Genomic DNA, 19464 nt, shown 5'->3' with positions numbered 1-19464 from the left:
AAGAGCACTCCAAGCAACTCAGAGACAAGTTACTGAAAAGTATAACACCGGGGATGCATATAAAAAAAAGTCAGTATCCCTGCAAAGCAGATGGATATGCCCGTGTCCTTGTTTCTCACTGGCGAATCCCGGTTAGAAAGTGACAGGGCCAATCAGCAACAACAGTCGCTATGGCTCACGTTATGCAGTTCTATATGGAGATTATTTCCTCAGTAGCTATGCACGAGCACCTTGGTAGCGGTGATGATGTCCCGTGCTTTGTTGCTCTGATTGGCCCGTAAAGATGTGACAGACATTCATCCAATCACCCTCCGAGTTTTTTTTTTTTCAAAGGCTCTGCCCTTTCCCAAACGCCATATATCAAAAGTTTTTTACAGATGGATGTGTTTCACACATCCATCTGGCGTGTCAGGTTAATAAGTCAGGGGATGGGTATAAAACAATTTCCAAGGCACTGAACATCCCCCATAGTTTAGTTGAATTCCTCATCAAGAATTAGAAGGAATATGGCACATATGCAAGAAGGAGACTAGTGAGAGAGGCCACCAAGACACCTATGACTACTCGGAAAAAGTTACAAGCTTCAGCAGGTGAAATTGAAGAGACCAGTCAAAGCTGTACAAGAATACTAAATTATTTTTAATTTGGGAGCTTCATTATTAGTAAAAAAAATCAAATAATATGATTACCTTTTAGATATCATAAAAATAAAGTCCCAGACACCCAATATTGGCTAATACATGTATTATTTTAAAAAATGCAAGCAAACTGCACACTGTCTAAATTGGACAAATACCTTGGCAAAATTTGAAAAAGTGGGTGGAACAGGCATGGAGCAAGGGAAACCCTCTTTTATTATTTTTACACACATGATGTTCAAGAGCACAGAAAATTTGGACAACCTTAATATATGGAAATGTTGCCAGTGTTTTTGTACAATTCAGACAGTGTGTAGGAGTTTGGCTGCCATTTTTGTTAATTAAAAGAAAACACTGCCCAATACTGGGTGTCTAGGACTTCTATATATTTTTGCTGTGGTATCAAAGAGGTATCAATACTCTTTGATTTTACTTGAATCATAGCAAAGTTTAGAATTCGGAACGTACTGAGTTATATGTTGTGTTGCCAGCTAAAAAAAGTAGAGATAGAGTTGCACAGAGATGCACTGATGCATCGCTTTAAAATGAGTATCTAATATCAACTCGGTTACAAATCAGTCAAATAATTTGGCAAAAACAGATATGCACTGTCAGTTGTGAAGCCTTATATACAGAGCTGTGCGCACCTGTGACCACAGGTGGACTCCAATCAAGGTGTAGAACATGAGCTAAATTTCAAGATTTTTTCAAATTTTCTGAATAATTATGTTATGTGATATTTCAGTTTTTTAATATTTTATAAACTTGCAAAAATTTCCAAGATTCTGTTATCACCCTGTCATGATAGGGTACTGAATGTAGGTAATGAGATTAAAAATGATTTTTTTTTTATTGTAGCATCCGGCTGAAGCATTACAGAATTGAAAAAGAGAAAGGGTCTGCATACTTTCTGAACCCCCCAGGTCAAGGGTTCTGGGATGTAGCCTCACTTTTGCCCAATGACAGCCAGGACTGGCTCCAGCCCCCATGACCCCAAATGGGATAACATCAGTAGATGGATGGATAGATAGTACGTTGAATTTATGCTGTGATAATACATATCAGAACCCATCCTACTGACAGCTTGAACTTGAAAAAGTTTTTTTTCTTCTTTTTTACCTGTATGCGGTCAGGTACACCTGTGCTATCCATACGACTGGCCACGTTAACTGTGTTTCCCCAAATGTCATACTGAGGTTTCCGTGCACCGATAACCCCAGCCACCACCGGCCCGATGTTCAGACCTGGGAGAGAGAAACAAAAACATCTCAACTCCTATTACCGTATAGTGTTAGAAACAGAGAATCATGAGCTGAAAAAAGCTGTTCCTTTTATCATTTATGACTCAACATGTGGCCTCGGCTTACCTATCTTCATCTGGAAGTTGTTGAAGGAATGCTCGTTGATGTATTTCATCTGTTCCCTCAGCCTCATGGCGTAGTCTGCCAGTGCAGTGATATGAGAACGGCCCTCCTTGTCGTAGGTGGAGTCATTGAGACCAGATGCCGCCATGTAGGTGGAGCCAATGGTCTTGATCTTTTCTAGCTGCCTGTATTTCTCCTCACTGATGATCTGAGGGTGAAAGCATCTGATGTCAGCATCAGACACATACAGATACCTTGGACTTTACAAACATGCATGGACAAATTTTACCTCATCAAAGTCAGCGATGATCTCATTGAGCAGCCGCAGACACTCCACTCCCTCGTTGTTGGCCTCTAGCTCCACGTAAAACTCTGAGAAGTTGCTGATGGAAGCGAACATGACGGCCACACACTCACAAGACTGGTAGTACAGCTCGTCATTGCGCCGCTCACGAGCTAAGAAGTGAGCAGCTACATCTTTCGGCAGAATATTATGGAGGAGGCGGCGGTTGTAGGCTTGCAGCTCCTCCATCTCCTCCTTCTCTTCTGTGGCCTGTGAGTGGAGACTCTTTGTTATGTATTGAACTTTTTATGAATGAAGTCATCTATAGTCAAAGCTAGACTGCAGAGGATCTATTTGAACATGTTAGATCAGTCGTCTTGTTTACTGATGGACAGCATCAACGCCTTCTGCAGAGATGTGATGAGTTCAGTTACTATGTTTGATGAACGGATGGTGCCCTCTTGTGGACACTGTTAGTACCTGTAATTTCCACAGGAAGTCAAGGCGTGCGGTAGATTCAACCTGCTGGGCATGCAGGTACAGTGCCAGGACAAAGACGGTGAGAATCACTGGAGTCATGACCCTCAGGGACACTTTGGTCACAAAAATTGGGCTGCAAAAAAAATAAGCATGTGTGGAGATTACTGATTTACAGGAATACTTTAATATGATAGAAAAAGCAATGAAAAGCTTCAAAAGTTACTGTCAGAGTAATCTTACCACTGCTCTGAAGTTTCATTGGAACTGGACCTTAAAGTACAAAAGACTCTGGTTATTACAGAAGCAAATACTTTTTGAGGAATTTACGTTTGAGGCTTGTTTCATATCAATCTTAACACAGATGTAATTCTCACCATTGAGCACTAGTTTCATTTAGATTGCTAAAAAAGAAAGAAAAAATAAAGTTAGAAGAAATATTATCCATGCAATATTACACACTCACAATACCAGTACTCACAATAACACTGACTCAAATTGCACTGGAGAAAATCGTATTTTTACATTCCAGGCACAACGTAAGAATGATCCTAACGCCCATTTATTCTGATACTGAAATTACAAATACCAAGTATTTTTTATTTGTTTTCTAGGGGGGATTAAAAACATCTCAAAACATCTTTTCCATTTAAAATATATTAGAAGCCAATGTTGTAAGCATTAAAGCTCATACACTCTATGCTTATATTAAAAACAATCAAACTAGAGTTGTAATGATACCAGCATTATGAATTTTGATCCATACCAGTTTGAATAAACAATATCAATACCAGTTTCAAAAATCTACTTAAATTTCAAAAAGTGCAATTTACAAAGTTTAACAGTGGGCACATACCAACATTTGACATGCTGTTTATAGTAATGAAAGGCTAAATCCATCAGATTTTCCAAATAAATGTATAGGGTCGACAGTACCTTAACTCAAATATTTTCTCTAAATATTCATTAATAAACAAGAAAAGTTCTATGCAGTGTTTCTGCTCTCTTACTGTAACTTCTAGGGTTTTTCTTTTTACAAATATGTCATTTAATGGGTGTCGTGCAAGGCTGAGAAGACATCATTAGTCCACCAGCTGGGATGTAAAGGAAAACTTTTAGGGACCAGGAGACATCACTGTCTCTCTGTCCATAAAAGCCACTAAGATTAACACCTGCCTCTTACAGAGACAAAAGAAAAGGTTTCTGCAAACCGTTGAATGAAACAATTAGTGAGGATAAAGGTTGCGATGTTGGGCAGAGCAGAGGGGCATGCAGCAGTCAGAAAGAGGCATGTCTTCAGCATCAGTCAAACTAAATCCTAAATTTTTCTTTATGTCTGTACAGTCAGGTGTGTTTCTGACTTTTTTTAGAGCGTAACTGTTGTGAAATTATCACAAAACAACATCTCTCTCCATATCGTCCCTCTGTTTTAGCAACAGGACCTAGACACTTGCCCTCATTTGATTGGCCAAGTCACAACAAGGCTGTGACATCAGCAAGGACTTGGCGGAGTCATGTTTTGGGCTGGAATCATGGGGAGTTTGCTGGTAGGCCCCTTTAGGGTCCCTGGAGGTGTGAAAATGACCAAAGTATAGTAAAGTATATAGAGTTTCTGTCCACTTTCTTACATGGTACAAAAAGAGGACCATGTAACAACCTTTGCACCATCTCATGCTGCAAAGAATACTTCTGTGTCATTGGCTGCTATGGGAATAAAAGGAGAGAAACTCATGGTGTGGCCCCCATCGTCCCCTGACCTCAACCCTATTAAGAGCCTCTGGGGCATCCTCAAGAAAAAGATCTATGAGGATGGGACGCAGTTCACATTAAAACAGCAGCTCTGGGAGGCTATTCTGATATCTTACAAAGAAATTCAAGTAGAAACTCTCCAAAAACTCACAAGTTCAATGGACGCAAGAAAAGTAAAGGTGATATCAAAGGAGAGGTGCCATGTTAACATGTATCTTGGCCTGTTAAGATGTTTTTGATTGAAATAGCTTTTGATTTCAGTAAATATGACCTCCTAATTCTGCAAATTCAACAAATGACAATTTCCAGTTCATTACAACCTATAAACTGTTTAGAAACTCTGTTGTGCATAATAATTTGGAACAGTGCATTTTGAGTTTTTTTATTATTATTAAAAAAAATAGTTAGCAATGAGAGGTTTGTTCCAACAATATTTAAATTATGCCCTAATGGTTGATGACTTGAAAATTAAATTAACTGTCATTTGCATAAACTATTAAGGAAGAAAGAGAGAAAAATAGAGAAAAATATAATTTGCACAATAATTTGAAACACGGTGTACATTGCGTTCAGGTTGTTCATTTTTAAAGGACATCAGAATTCCAGTGTTAGGACAGTGATGGCTCATATGAAACAAACAGATCTAGTTTCCTGTGTAAAAGGAGCTTAAATGAGGCTTTACACTGTCTCTGAGAAAGATCAGCAACTTGCAGTTTGTCAGTAACCTTGCCAAGCAGATGGATACGCCCGTTTCTGTGTTTCCCACTGGCATATTGCAAAGCTCCCATCTGAATGGGTCCGGTAAGAAAGTGACAGGACCAATCAGCGACGAAAGGCAGTACTTTCGGGCACAGTGGTGTCATGACATAAGCAAGCAGCAACAAGAGGCCGGTGCGATTATGATGGAAGACATTAGCGTGGATGCTGCTAAAGTGCCAGGTTTATCAGAATTTGACGACATTTCTTCGACAAAAAAGAACAAAGAACAGCATTGAGTTGTTTTCTTTTCAAAAACAACAAAAGTCGTGTACTGACATATCTACAGTCACCATGGTTAGCGTTATGCAGTCCTCTATGGAGTTTACTCCTCGGTAAGGGCACAGCTTGGAAGCGGCTACGTCTTGTGTTTTGTTGTTTGATTGGCTCGTGAAGATGTGGCAGACAGAACATTTATCCAATCACCCTCCGAGTTTTTTATCAAAGGCTCTGCCCTTTCCCAACGCTGTCTATAAGAGGTTTACCAGATGGATGTGTTTCACACATCCATCTGGCATGCCAGGTTAGTTTGTCAGACATGTAAACAAAAATGTAAATATGTCCAATCATGTTGTTTAACATTGAGTTCAGTGTCAGCCCTTTCACAATCAGTGCATCTCTACATGTAAAGCCATCCTGTGTCCTCTCTTTGCATTAGCATCCAGCGTGTGGCCCTTACATGGCATTTGAGGTGACAAAGAGGTCTGCGTTGTCGAATAGTGCTACTTGTGGCCACTCCACCAGCAGCAGGAAGGTGAGCTGGATGAGCAGCATGAGGACCAGCTTCCCTATGCTGCTGATCTGCAGGAACACCGAGCAGGCCAGCAGCGTCAGCAGCACACTGTAGCTGAAATACTGACACAAACAGGAGAGCGCTGTCACAAAGAGGTGTTTATCATCAATAGATCTCACAGAAAACACAAATGCAAATGTGACATTTTCGCTTAGAAACCGTTCGACCAGTTGCATAGGGAACAAAAACGGTGAAGTGGTGACACAACAATGAACTCACCTCAGGAAAGGGGCAGGAGGGGCAGATCTCTAGACCCCCCTCAACAGAAACATTCAAGCTGCGGATCAGACAGGGCGTCACCAGGTTTGCAGAGGTGTTTAGCTTCTCGGCAACACATTGCTCCAAGCTCTTGGTGTCGCAGGCAAACTGTATATAAACAAACAAGCTTATGTTAGGCATGATTTACAACATGTGTGCTTAGTTTACTGTGTGGATATACTACCTCTTTGAGTTAGCCATCACTCACCATATTAACAAAGGCAGAGATGAAAACAAGGATGATAGTAAATACTCCAACCAGGGTGCTGTTGGTGCGAGACTGGACAATCTTCTTTGAAACAGTCTGCATTGCAGCCGGAAAGAGCTTCAAGAGGAAGTACAAGCAATTAAATTATACAAAAAAAAAACAAACAAAAAAAACAGTAACAGTAGATGCTCGTATGCATGTGAAGTATCTTCAGTGAGTAGCTGTGTTACCTTGATACATGAATAAATGGCACAGATGAAAAGGATGTTGGCGAGTATAATGAAGATACTGATATATATTCCCAGCATGACCGGGGTGCTGCAAGGGAGAATAAAGAAACAAAGTGCAGAGAAACATTAAGGACACTTTCACAACAACAAGTTGTTTTTGCACTGGAGCTGCTGTAAAGGATATCTTTCTAAAGTTCAGTTCAGACAAGACATTCAGGATGCATTGAATCCAGGGTATACAGAAAATCGGAATTAAACATAATACTTTTGAATCGCTCTTTCAAGACCCTCTTCATTCGTTTTAAGACCCTATTGCAATTCTGTAAAAGATAGGTTTTCCTGTGGAAAAAAACATTATTCTCTGCAGATACATTAGTAGACTGAGCTAGATGCCGAACCAAACACAGACGATGTCCTGATACCATAACAACGTACACGGGTGGTCAACCAAACTACCACAACAGTTAAAAAGTATTTTATATCTTCTGATGGGAGGCTCAATTAAAGCAGTTACAAATCACGAAGGTTGATGACGACAATAAGCACTGACAGATCAAGTTGATGACAGCAACAAGCACTGAGAGATCATGGGAGTAGTTGTCCAACTGTTGTTGTCCTTTTTCTACTTGGACATAAAGACAAACAACATCCTGCACAGTCAGAAATTTCACAATTGATTACTTTTTTGTGGCTGTAGCTTTTGGGGATAAATTAAATTGATGTGACATTGTTTGGAAAGGCACACCCATCTCTATAGAAAGCCTCACAGCTGACAATGCATGTCAGAGCAAAACCAAGCTATGAGGTCAAAGGAACTTTGGCCCTTGACTTCTGCAAGGCATAGATCAGGGAAAGGCTACAAAAAATTCTGTTGCACTGGAAGTTCCCAAGAGCACAGTGGCCTCCATAATTTTCAAATGGGCGAAGTTTGGCACAACCAGGACTCTTCCAAGAGCTGGTCGCTTGGCCAAACTGAGGAATCGGGGGAGGAGGGTCTTAGTAAGAGAGGTGACCAAGAACCTGATGTTGGCTCTGACTGAGCTCCAGAGATCCAGGGACAAGTTCCAGAAGGGCAGCCATCAGTGTAGCCCTCCACCAATATGAGGTTTATGGCAGAGTGGCTAGACTGAAAGCCTCTCCTCAGTGCGAAACATATGAAAGCCCGCTGGGAGTTTTCAAAAAAGTACCTGAAGGACTCAAACTGAAAGAAACAGGATTCTCTGGTCTGATGAAATAGAGATTGAACTGTTTGGCCTCAGTTCTAAATGTTATGTCTGGTGGAAACCAGGTACCACTTATCACCTGCTCAATACTATCCCAACAGTTAAGCATGGTGGTGGCAGCATCATTCTGTGGGGGTGTTTTTTAGCAGCAAGGACTGGGAGACTATTCAGTGTTGAGGGGAAGCTGAAGAGCGCTTTGAAAAAGCTTTCCAAGCGCTCTCAGACTGGGCCAAATGTTCCCCTTCCAACATGACCCTAAGCATACAGCCAAGACAACACACGAGTGGCTTAGGTACGACTGGGAATGTCCTAGAGTGGAGAAGCCAGAGCTCTGACTTGAACCTTATCAAACATCCCTGGAGAGACCCTGAAATGACTGTCCCCTGACAGGTCCCCATCCAACCTGACTGAACTTGAGGAAGAATGGCAGAAAATCCCCCAACCCAGGTGTTCAGAATCTGTTGTGATATATTCAAAAAGACTCAAAGCTATAATTGCTGGCAAAAGTTAATTAATCAAGTACTGAGTAAAGGGTTTGCATACTTTTCTGAGCATGTGCCACAGGCCCTCGTGCCAGGTCTACAAGACAAGGGAACAAAATTTACTTCAAAGCTATAAAGTTGTTCGGGTTTTCAATATTCGACATAAAACCAGCTTGCTGATTGCTAACTTGTCAATCTTTTGGTATGTGACATAATAGGTCAACCAGAGGTCAATGGTTAATAGCTGTAAAGGGGCACCATGAAATCTTCTCTAGTGATTATAAAGATACACTTATTCACCTCTGGTGCTTCTATACTGCGACAAGGACAATATACCAATTAATTGTAGCTTGATTTAACTGTGGATGTAAACATACTGACTGAACCTTTTTCAGTCACTGAGGCCCAAATTAACCAAACCACAGGTTTGAAAAAAAATGTGAATATGAGCTTGTTTTCATATGAAAAGGTATAAAATTATAAAATACTCACTGTGGAAAGACAACAATCTGTATGAATGATATGAAGCAGAATACTAGTAGAGTACAAGCGACATAGCCTCCAAAACGATCGTCCACTTTTTTGGAATACTACAGCAAAAAAAAAAAAAAGAAGAAAATAGTTACATATGAACTGCAGCTGCTTCATTCCTCTAAATGAGGATCATAATTAAAAAGAACAGATGATAGTCTGTTTAGGGTTTAAACCTTTTTCTCCAGGCTCGAAGTTTGAAAGGTGAGCAAAAACTTCTTAACGTGGTCTTTTCTCAGCTGGTCGATACTACGAGCGTCGATGGCTCGCCCAAGAAATTCATCCACCTCATCCTCAGGGTTCATGGCCTCCTGAACACCACGGCTGTAAAAAAAAAAAAAAAAAAGACAAATGGGTCAAAGAACTGCAGTTGAGCAATGCTAGAGCTTTCAGCAATTGTATTCCTCAAGAGTCAGTACTCACTTGTCTTTACTGGAGGTCTCATCAATCCCCTGAAGAAAAGAAAAAGACAGAATATATGACTCTTACACAAAAGCCTCATGGCTATGCTCTGCCTCTGTACTGATGTGGAGTCTCACCATTTGTCTGAAGACTTTGGAGTCTTTGGTCCTGGAGAAGGTTCTGTCAGGGACCCAGCGTGGCATCAGCCCCTCGTTAGAGTTGGCTCTCGTCCGCTGCATCTTCGCCATCATCGCCTTCTCCTCCTTCTGCTCAGAGGGAGGAACACGAAAGCTTGACCAACTGTTCTCAAAGCAACACAGTCAATGACAATACACACGTCTAAATACACAAGAAGAGGTCTTTATTCATTCTGGATCTGATTACGCCCACGAGGGAAGAGTAACAGTCTTCAGTCATCAGTCGTTTCAGGATCAAGACGATTACTTCATTCACAAATTTGTCCACTATCATCTGTTATTGTTATTCCACCACTGTACTTCACGTGACAGGTTTACAGCTTGTTGACCGGTATATCACCTCTGTCAGATTTAAGCAGCTTTAGTGCAGGAAAAGTTCAATCAATAAAAGTATTTTCTGATTATGCTGATGGATACCATATGAGCTAGGTGGCACATTTTACATTATGAATGCTTCATAATTCATCACAGGATTGACACAAGCACGTATCTATTATTCTACAGTTTTTCATTCAGAGGATTTTTGTCACTATGCCTCTGCGATATGAGACAGATGTATAATGTGCCATCAAATCATTCAATGTTGCATTAATGATATGAAGAATGATAAATAAATTATTTATAATTCAAGATTTTATATGAGCAATAACTAAATGTTTATGCTGACAGTGCCAGTTGTTTCATATTACACAACACCCATTTTTTAAAATTGTTTCTCAGAGATACAAAATAACTCAAAATTCATTTTTAACCACAAAGTAGGAAAGTGTCTCACATCAATTATCTAGACCATGGTAATCCGTTATAGTCTAATTTTCTTTGCCATAATCTAATTTGCCCCAGGAACATTACATTTTCATAAAGCAGACATCCTGTCAGTCTACTTGGCAGTGAACCCCACGCGCACGTGAGCCATGCTGCATTTACAGAGAACAATTCTGGAGTTTATGACACAGATTAACACTCCCTACTAATGGAGCAGAATCTTTGAAACATTTCAGGTGAAACAGAACTTTCCCTGCACTTGTTCCTCTCCAGCTTATATCCATGTAAGATCTGCATATCTGCATGGATTTGCAAAAGTTAAATTCTGGAATAATCTTATTTTAAGTGGCAAAACCTCAGTGTGCAACCGTGTGATTGAGAAGACTGAATTTCAATCAGCTGTATTACTTTACATGACAGATCGTTTCAGTATTTGTAGCAGATTTATAACATGATGAAATAAAATAAAACTCTTTGAACCCACAAATACTGTTTACTGACTGAGGCATGGAATGAAAGAAGCAGTCAGGTAAGAGATTTTAAGTTCTAGCTGAGTCTCTGATTTTAGTTATTCGTTGTATAATTTATAATTCCATTATGAGTTAGAGAGGTGCTGTAAACTTCTCTGTTTCTGTGGTTTGATTAATGCCTGAGTTACTCTGACAAGGGGAGACTGCTTTCTAGAATGTAAACCTAACACAGAAATGAAATTTACATATCATTTAAATAGATTTGTTTTACTTAGGTTAACAAATATAAAACAACGACTCCAGCATAAATGAAGGAGTAAAAGTTAACAAGAACATACACTTAACACTAGCCTAAAGGTGAAGTGTCACACAATTTTGTGGTAGAGATTAGTTTAAGTGAATAACTGAGATAGTCATGTGACCTGCTGCAGTTTTAAAATGTTTTTAAAAAAAGTTGATAACCTGGCAACTGTTCAGCTCAGTTTGTAAAACGGACACCCTATAACTGAGGTAATAGTCCTCAACACACTGATAACGAGATTGATCGGTTTTGGTGCATGTCTTCCCCCGCTCTATCTCCCCATGTTTCCTGTCTCTTTTCAGCTGCCATATCAATTAAAGCCAAAAGGCTCTCAAAAAATCTTTAAAAAAATATAACGTTGATTGTCTATGTCTTATTATATGATCATGAAAATTAAGTCCATTGAAGACAATGTAAAAATCTTTTTGATGTCAAAAAAGATTTTTTTTTTTTTTAATTTGGAAAAGCTACCGGTATTTTACAGAACATCCCTTTCAGGTACAATTCAATTTCCACACCTTAATAGTGGTCAAGAAAGTAATCACTGCTAATGCATATTTTTAGTAGAATTAAAGAACAATTAGAACAAGAGGGCAGGAGGAGAGGGCTTTCTCCATTTCTTCTCATATCACGAAAAAACACATTAAAGAGTATATGTTGACACTAACCTAAACAGAAATGTATATCCTGTAGATGGTTTCATATTACAATCATATCCAATTCACAGAGATTACAGGTTTAACATATTCTGTCCATTTTGACCAAATCCTGAAAAAATATTCCCTTTGACCCTTGAAAGAAATGACAACTTCTCCAGAATGTAAATATCCTGTACAATATCAATTCATTCTTCAACTGTGGGTGCCTCAGGTGTTAACCATTTTCTAGTGATAGTCTTTTTGCTTGCCAGCAGCTTTTGATCTTTCAGAATCCAGTTATCAAATGAAATGTCTCCCAAATACAGGGCTTCAAACTTACAAGGAATTTTCCCCATAAAGATGTTATTTAAATGTTTGCACAGTTGCTCCCAGAATAGTTTGATCGTCAATAAGATTTTTAAGGAAATAAAACCTGCATCATCCAAAATATTTATCCTCAGGTCAGACCAAGCAAAATAAAAAAAACTGGAATCAGCAAATCAAACTATAATCACTGCATCTCTGACTTAATTACCACAAGAGCAGACAATTGTTTAAAAAGGAACAGAATTTTCTGAGACTTTCCTGACTTCTCAAATGCACAGATCAATGCATTTAACTTAAAAATGTTCAAGTTTTTCTCCTGGGTGATCATGCCCCTGGACCCCCTAGACAGTTTGGAGTACCCCCATCATATTTTCCTAAAATATTGTGGGAAACACTGAGTAATAATCAGTCTAAGGGTAGCTAATGGTTAGCTTGAGCTTCATTTTACCAAATCAGAATTTTGTCAAAGTATGACCAATACACTAAACCTCTATACAAAATGTACAGATGTACATTTATTGCTAATAATTTAGACCTTTTGTGGTGTTTACTGGGAATTAAGATATCTACTTTGTTTTATTGTGCTACTGTTTCAATGTTTTTTACTCTCTATGGCATTGGAAATGAAGGGAACCTCAGTGTCCTTTCAAGAATAAATGAAGGTTTGAATAGCCTGACAACTTAATAGTGATTAATTGTCAGCTCAACTTGTAAAATATTTTAAGTATGTGCTGGTGCTGTTAAATGTGGTTGGCATGTCTACAAATGTGATAAAAGGTTAATATCTAAAGCTACTGATTAAAAAAGGAAAATCACAAAATAGACCAAATTTTTAAAAAAGAACTAAAATATTAAAGTAAGAGCCGTTTATTTCATAGCACACTGACCCGTTTCTGGCTGCAGCCGAGGACTAGAAAGGTCTCGATGCTGTTCTCCTTCAGATATGCATTTCTCTCTCCTCCAAATCCCGGCTCCACCTCGTAGTCTCCATTAAGATACTGTAATGTGGCTTTAGTTATGTGGATCCTCCTGCAGAAGCAAAATAAGAGAAATGTAAGCAAAAACCTGCATACAATATTTAAGTTGTTTAATTTTTTCATTAATATTGGTACCTGAGAACTTCTAAGAAATAAATTTATGTTTAAAAAACAAGAATAGACCAGAAATTAAAAAGGGGTACAGAACATATAAAGCGAAAAATGCAAAAAAAAGAGAAGAAATAAAAAATAGGCCTTGAATAAAGATACAGCCCTTATATGTGATATTCAGCTACATAGAAGTATCTAACCACTCACTGTTTTCACTTTGCAGCTATAAGAAAAGCTGATTTTGCTAACCATTGACTAAAAATATATAAATTCCCTTACCCTGCTTTGCCACCTGCCTCCATGTGATTTGCCAGCGTGACATCATTTGACCACACATCAAATTGCCACTTCCTGAGTCCCAAAACACCGCAGTGCACACGACCACTGTGAATGCCAACTCTCATGTTCACATTGACTCCCGTCACCTCTCGCACCAGCCTGTAAACACATGAGATGGGCATTAACCGTCTATATTTATGCATAAGGAGTTATTAAACCCCAACTAGCTAAAAAACCATCAATTACAGTCAGTATTTATACTCACGAGATGGCCTCTATCATGTCAACACCCATCTCCACACAGCAGTGGGCATGGTCAGCACGGGGTTCAGGCAGTCCAGATACACAGTAGTAACAATCACCCAAAATTTTAATACGTAGACAGTGGTTCTCCTGAAAAGAGGACAAAAGGAGAATGAAAAATGGTTTGCCAAACTGTCATTCAACTGACTGAAGAAAAACGCAAGAACAACTGGAAATTTTCGGAAATGATCGCTTTCTTGCAGAGAGTCAGATGATAAATTAGCCAATACTTATAGATAGATTTATACTATACATTAGCTTAACTACTGTAAAATATGGTGCATAAGATGCATTTATAATGTTTATTTTATTAACTAAAAGCTTTACCTACATACAAGTGCAACCAGTATACCAGTATACAGTGTTGACACATGTCTGCAAGTGCAGTCAGCATCATCAAACACCGTATGTTATCTGATGTGATTAAATTAACTGTACAGTATTCATTATGCACTGCAAGTGGCTGCTTCTCAGCTCACAACATGCTGCGCTACATAGTGATGTAGACCAGGCTGATGGGGATTGTTGCTACTTTTTACCAGCTTTTCTCCCTCATTAGGTCATTAAGTCAATAAGTAAAGATTGCTGATTGCTGGTTTGATGGAGGAGATTCTTAAATTAAAGACAACAACTGATCAGTGAAAGTAGGCAGTGACCTGTGGACAGTGACTTGTCAACTGCACAACAATCACAGGCTGAGAGCTAAACTGCAATATTACAGCACCTAGAGCAGGGGTCATTAATTGAAATCCTCTGATGTCCAGTTTGACAAAATTGAAGTGAAAGTACTGATTATAGTTTCTCCTAACCTGTGCCATAATTCAGTCCAGTTCATAGCAAAGCACTGAAAACAACAATTTTGTAGGGAACGGGAGGTAACAAGGAAATTCTAAATATACAAATAACTTTTTTTGCAAGTAAAAGCAGCTTTGTATGCTACTTGAATATAAGTTTGGCTACCTACAGACAGCTCTTAAAGAGGCCTAATTAAAATAAAAGGTTTAATTTTAGAAGAAAAACTAAATCAAAAGGGAAGAGTTGGTTTCGCCCTTCTGTTGTTTTTTAGGTATCAATTTCCAAAGCCAATTTTTTAGTGAAAAATCTTACTAAAAACTGAACTGCTTTTCTTTCCACTCTCACACTTTTGTCATGTTTTGTGAGAGTAATGATCACTCTTTTTAAATCTGAGTTAAAATCAGGTCTATATCAGACAATCCCAGAGTCAAGAAGGGATTTATATGTTGACTTAAAGCCAAAATGTTTTTAAGGGAACTGTGTTCACACAATTGATTGGAGAATGGCTTTGAAATTGATCTTTTCAGGTGCTACAGATGCTTATTTTTCTGTTTCCTCACATCAGATGTCAGTTTAGTTGTTCAAAGACGTGCTTTGTTTTGTAGTAATGTTTGAAATTATTGCATTGAATCTGCTCATAGAAAGAATAAAAAAATAACCCTTAATTAATTCCTTATCGTCTTTTTTTTATTTCAAAGCACTGCGTCTCCACTCTCCCCTGACTCCCTGTGCTGCTGAGACTTCCCTGACTTTCCCTGTCTGCAGTTGCAGGCTGCTCCCTCGCACAGTGTCTTCACCTCATCTGAGTGAAGCAAACGATTGGCTGAATTACGTCCCGTGTCTCTACTGCTTAGACTAGAGAAGCTGTTATCAGTCAAAATACATAACTGTGAATGTAAAAAAGCCACACAGCTTGAGACAGAAGTGCTCATCAGAATGATACAACAGGTATGCACGGGTCCAGGTAGAACAGCACCTGGGTCTGGATCCGGACAGTCCGCTAATTAGTGACCTCGGTATGAGAGTTTCAAACATTCAATGGCAAAAACAGATGGTAGTAAAGGCGCTATACAGCACAGACACTGGTTGTTGTGGACTTTACTGAGTGCAATAAAAATCATCACAAATGAAGAAAACCTTCTTTCCTGAGCGACCCAAAAATCAACTGTGGCTCATGTACCGGTGGGAGCTATAATCTGTATTACACAGTATGCAAGCCTGGAAGCTAACCTACCTATATCTAAAGCTATTCAAAAGCACTTAGAAAACAGAAGACAGTAGGAAAAGACTCTGCAGCTCCTTACTGATGCCAGCTTGTCGAAGCGAGCAAACAGTTCGTTGAGTGTCATGACCAGCTCCTGAGCTGTGCACTGAGAGGCCAGGCTGGTAAAACCCTCGATGTCTGCAAACAGGATACTGAGGACAACCAAGAGGTAGAAAGACAGAAAAAAAAAACATGATTTTTCCTGAAAAATCAACATCATCATTAAGATTTTACTAAGTTTTAGCATTAGCAGCAGTGCTGTAAGCAGGCATGCTACTGTTAGATCTGCTGACCTTGAGAGAGCCAGGAAGTGTGACCTTAATGCCCTCTGAAGGAGATCTGTGTAACTGTTCATGTGTGTAAATGTGTGTGGGATATAGGGACTGTGCTCGGTGTGTTTGCTCAGTGCTGTAATTGAATGTGTGCTGAAGCTCTCCATCTTTAGGGATTATCTTATCTTGGCTGCTGGTGATTAAGTATTCCCTCACTAGTGTTAATTAGCCTCCACTCTGCCAAACCTCTCTACCCTTTTCTGACTCTGTGAGGGCACTTATATATATGTTTGTGCATGTTTTTGTGAATTTGTGTATTTACCTACATGTTGGAAAGGCAGTCTCAGAAAAAATTTGATAAATGTTTTATGCAAAATTGAAGTGTTTTTCATTGCATCTTAACATGTTTTTGTAATGTTTAAAACTAATATGATATTTTACACAAGAGTAAATTTTATCAGACATTGCTGATGGCATTAATTCCCTTTACTAAAGAGAAGAAAGGCTGCTGAAGAGAATGACATTCATATTCATGGGTCTCACATTCAGTGAGGACCAGAATCTCGTCTGACCTGACATTGTCGTGTTTCTGGATATAGATCTTATGGAACATCATGTCTTCCTTCTTGGCATTGATGTCAGCCTTCATCTCCATGGCAACATGCCTTGGCAACACTGAAAGCAACAGACGCTCCTGGAAAACACAGAAAAAAAGAAACAAAATGCAGATCATGTCACTCACGATGTCGTTGTGTGTGTGCAGCGTGTGTCAATCAAACCTTACGTCACATTATCACAGTTTGAGAAGTTATTCACTAAAAATACTTCACAATTTCTCTTTCCTACATGCAGCTTTTTCATGATTTTTTTGATTGTTAAAATTAGGACTGCTTTTGTTTTTTTCCCCCTTATTTCAAAAATAAAATCAATGAAAAACAGTGCATCTAATCTTAATGTTTCTTTCTTTTGTAACAGATCTCCATTGGTTTCTAACAAATATTATATACAGATCAGAGAGAAAACAGTTGCACTAGCTGAATTTTTCCTTAACAACTATAAACATAAGTTCTGAGATTTATTCCTAGTTGATCACTCTGGTGCAACACTTCATAATGCACTTCTATATGAGACTAAGCCCCATTTTGGGGAAGAATCCCACCTATTCTATGAAGTCACAATTATTTGGGAAACCTCCCATACAAAACATCGAGGAAGGGCAGGATTTTAAAAAAGATATCTTAGAAGGTGATAGGACCAATGAGGTAGTAGACATGTGCAGCCCCAGTGCTAACCTGAGCTACACAGGCTAGCGCAGCCACAGTGTTTAAATGGAGGGGCTTGTTGGTGGCTAAAATTCATGCCAAAGCCTATCAGGAGATATGCAAAAACATCTTCTTTGCTAAGAGAAGATTTTGGTGTGGCTCATTGCTCTTGTTTAAATAAAGAAATGTGTTCAAGGTCTGATTAACCTGCCACTTTTCTACAGCTACATCCAAGCTTATCACTACCTTGTAGCAGCCATTGTACAAGGTGCTGTTCTATGCTCTTTATTTCATAAAGAAATGTGATCAAGTTCTGATAAAACTGCCCCTGAAACCAAGCTGACCACTACACTGGCAGCAGCCATTGCTATCCACTCACAGTACAACTTAAAGGTCCCATATTAATACAAAATACACTTCAGGCTTCTCTAGCAAAATATGTGCCCCTGGCCTGTCCACAATCCCCCAAGAATCAGACCCCCCACACACACACGTTTCTCCACCTTTGAGAAAACATGTGCTGAAACAAGCCGTTCTCAGATTTCCCTTCATGATGTCATGTGGGGAGTTAGCACCGCCCCCAGGTTCCGTTGCCCCTCTCTGCTTGGAAGAAAGTTTTGCCCTCCTCTTCTGATCCTCCTCTCAGCTGCCAGCTGAGAGGAGGATCAGGAGAGCCACATCAAACAAGTCACATCTATTTCCTGAAAGGGGCATAGTCAGGGGCGGAGTCAGACAGCTCATTAACATTTAAAGCTACAGACACAGAAACAGCTCGTTCTGAGCAGGGCTGAAACAGAAGGTTTTTTTTAGGGACGTCTGAGACCAATACTTCTCTTAAATGGATAAAATATGTGACCTTTAACTACCACCTTGTTCTCCTCAAATGATGCTGATTGGTCTGAACCATTATAGGCACAAATGTTGTAGATTGGAGCAATGCAAAAAGGATTTGCCTGATGACAGACATGGAGTCTGGCAAAACCATATGCTTTGTAAAGTTAGGGTAATGGAATTAAAGTAAATCATGGTTTATTTTGAAAGATGGCTATAAGCAAAATCAGTGTTCAACAAAATACCATTTGCCTTTCAATGAGCTACCTCATTCTGCGAAGTCCTTCCCACCAAATAATGCACCAAATGTGGAAACAAGCTGTTGTCACTGCAAACTGTCTGTTTATTGATAAAGAGGACCTAAACACTGACAGTTGATCAATATGTATCAAAAGGTATCTAGCTATCAGTGCGTGCAATGCAGTACATGTCTACTTAAATACAAGCTCACCCTAACATAATTCAGACCAGATTAGTTAAATTATCGCTTTTACAAGAATGGTCAAGACTTATATATATGTAGTATGTAGGGACCCAACAAAAGAATTCCTCCATCTCTGGCTATCTCCATCATGATTGAATCAATATATAAATGTTTAATGTTTCATTTTTAGAAGTAAAAAGGTCTGTCTTAGATTCTGGTAGTATGGTCATAATACAGATAGATGTCAGTGTAAATGGCTGTGTGTGCAGACCAACCTGTTGTTGATTTTCTCTCTGCAGGTGTAGTCTGGCCTGGATGTAACCTCTGGTCTCCTGGAAGGCTTGTCTCTGAGAAACCTCAGCGGGGTAATGGGTACAGATTCCAATGATGTTAGTGCACAGGAAGATCAGGACGTTAGCGCTTACCTGGGGAGAAGAAGAGAGAATGGGGAGAAAAAGGTCATGGATAAACATTTCACTTAATTTTAAAATATTGTTTTGCATTTATAAAAAGCAGGACAATGATCAGATTCACTGGTTTTGTGACAATGATACTGACAGAGATAAAGTGATCTAAGTGAAGAGTGCATCTCAAGTGTCTACTTCACAGAATTTTCTTATGTTAAAAATATAAACACATGTCCTGGTAACAGGTTAATACATTACTGCTTGTCGAAGTTAAGGTGTTTTCTTTCTCTTGCTTTCCTGAGAAACACTATTTGCCTCGAGGCCACCTTTAACTTAGCAATTTTGAGTTTCCTGATACTAAAATGTGCAATTATGTGAGGATCATGATGAATATTTCATTACGATTATGTTAAAATCTTTACTTTATGCAGAATTAAAGGTTCCTTT

The 19464-nt window shown here is 39.1% G+C and overlaps 1 protein-coding gene across 8 annotated transcripts in view; it reads right to left on the bottom strand.

Moving 5' to 3' along the window:
• Window positions 1–19464, bottom strand: part of LOC121517286 (adenylate cyclase type 6-like) — a 58605-nt gene that overhangs the window by 2952 nt on the left and 36189 nt on the right. For 7 of the 8 annotated variants that reach the window (XM_041798952.1, XM_041798951.1, XM_041798950.1 and 4 more), the window contains 21 exons: window positions 18886–19035; window positions 16666–16787; window positions 15862–15973; window positions 13725–13852; window positions 13460–13618; window positions 12980–13121; window positions 9532–9660; window positions 9416–9444; window positions 9169–9316; window positions 8954–9051; window positions 8523–8558; window positions 6757–6844; window positions 6527–6643; window positions 6280–6426; window positions 5947–6122; window positions 3140–3166; window positions 3006–3035; window positions 2766–2898; window positions 2292–2555; window positions 2006–2210; window positions 1758–1882 (listed from right to left, as the gene is read on the bottom strand). In XM_041798952.1, the coding sequence (XP_041654886.1) occupies window positions 1758–1882; window positions 2006–2210; window positions 2292–2555; window positions 2766–2898; window positions 3006–3035; window positions 3140–3166; window positions 5947–6122; window positions 6280–6426; window positions 6527–6643; window positions 6757–6844; window positions 8523–8558; window positions 8954–9051; window positions 9169–9316; window positions 9416–9444; window positions 9532–9660; window positions 12980–13121; window positions 13460–13618; window positions 13725–13852; window positions 15862–15973; window positions 16666–16787; window positions 18886–19035 (2565 nt within the window). The remainder of the gene's footprint in view (window positions 1–1757; window positions 1883–2005; window positions 2211–2291; window positions 2556–2765; window positions 2899–3005; window positions 3036–3139; window positions 3167–5946; window positions 6123–6279; window positions 6427–6526; window positions 6644–6756; window positions 6845–8522; window positions 8559–8953; window positions 9052–9168; window positions 9317–9415; window positions 9445–9531; window positions 9661–12979; window positions 13122–13459; window positions 13619–13724; window positions 13853–15861; window positions 15974–16665; window positions 16788–18885; window positions 19036–19464) is intronic. The other variant, XM_041798956.1, reaches the window with a different exon arrangement.

This window comes from Cheilinus undulatus, linkage group 11 (assembly GCF_018320785.1).
Source record: "Cheilinus undulatus linkage group 11, ASM1832078v1, whole genome shotgun sequence".
Lineage (NCBI taxonomy): Eukaryota > Metazoa > Chordata > Actinopteri > Labriformes > Labridae > Cheilinus > Cheilinus undulatus.
This window is presented reverse-complemented; position numbering and strand designations above follow the sequence as displayed.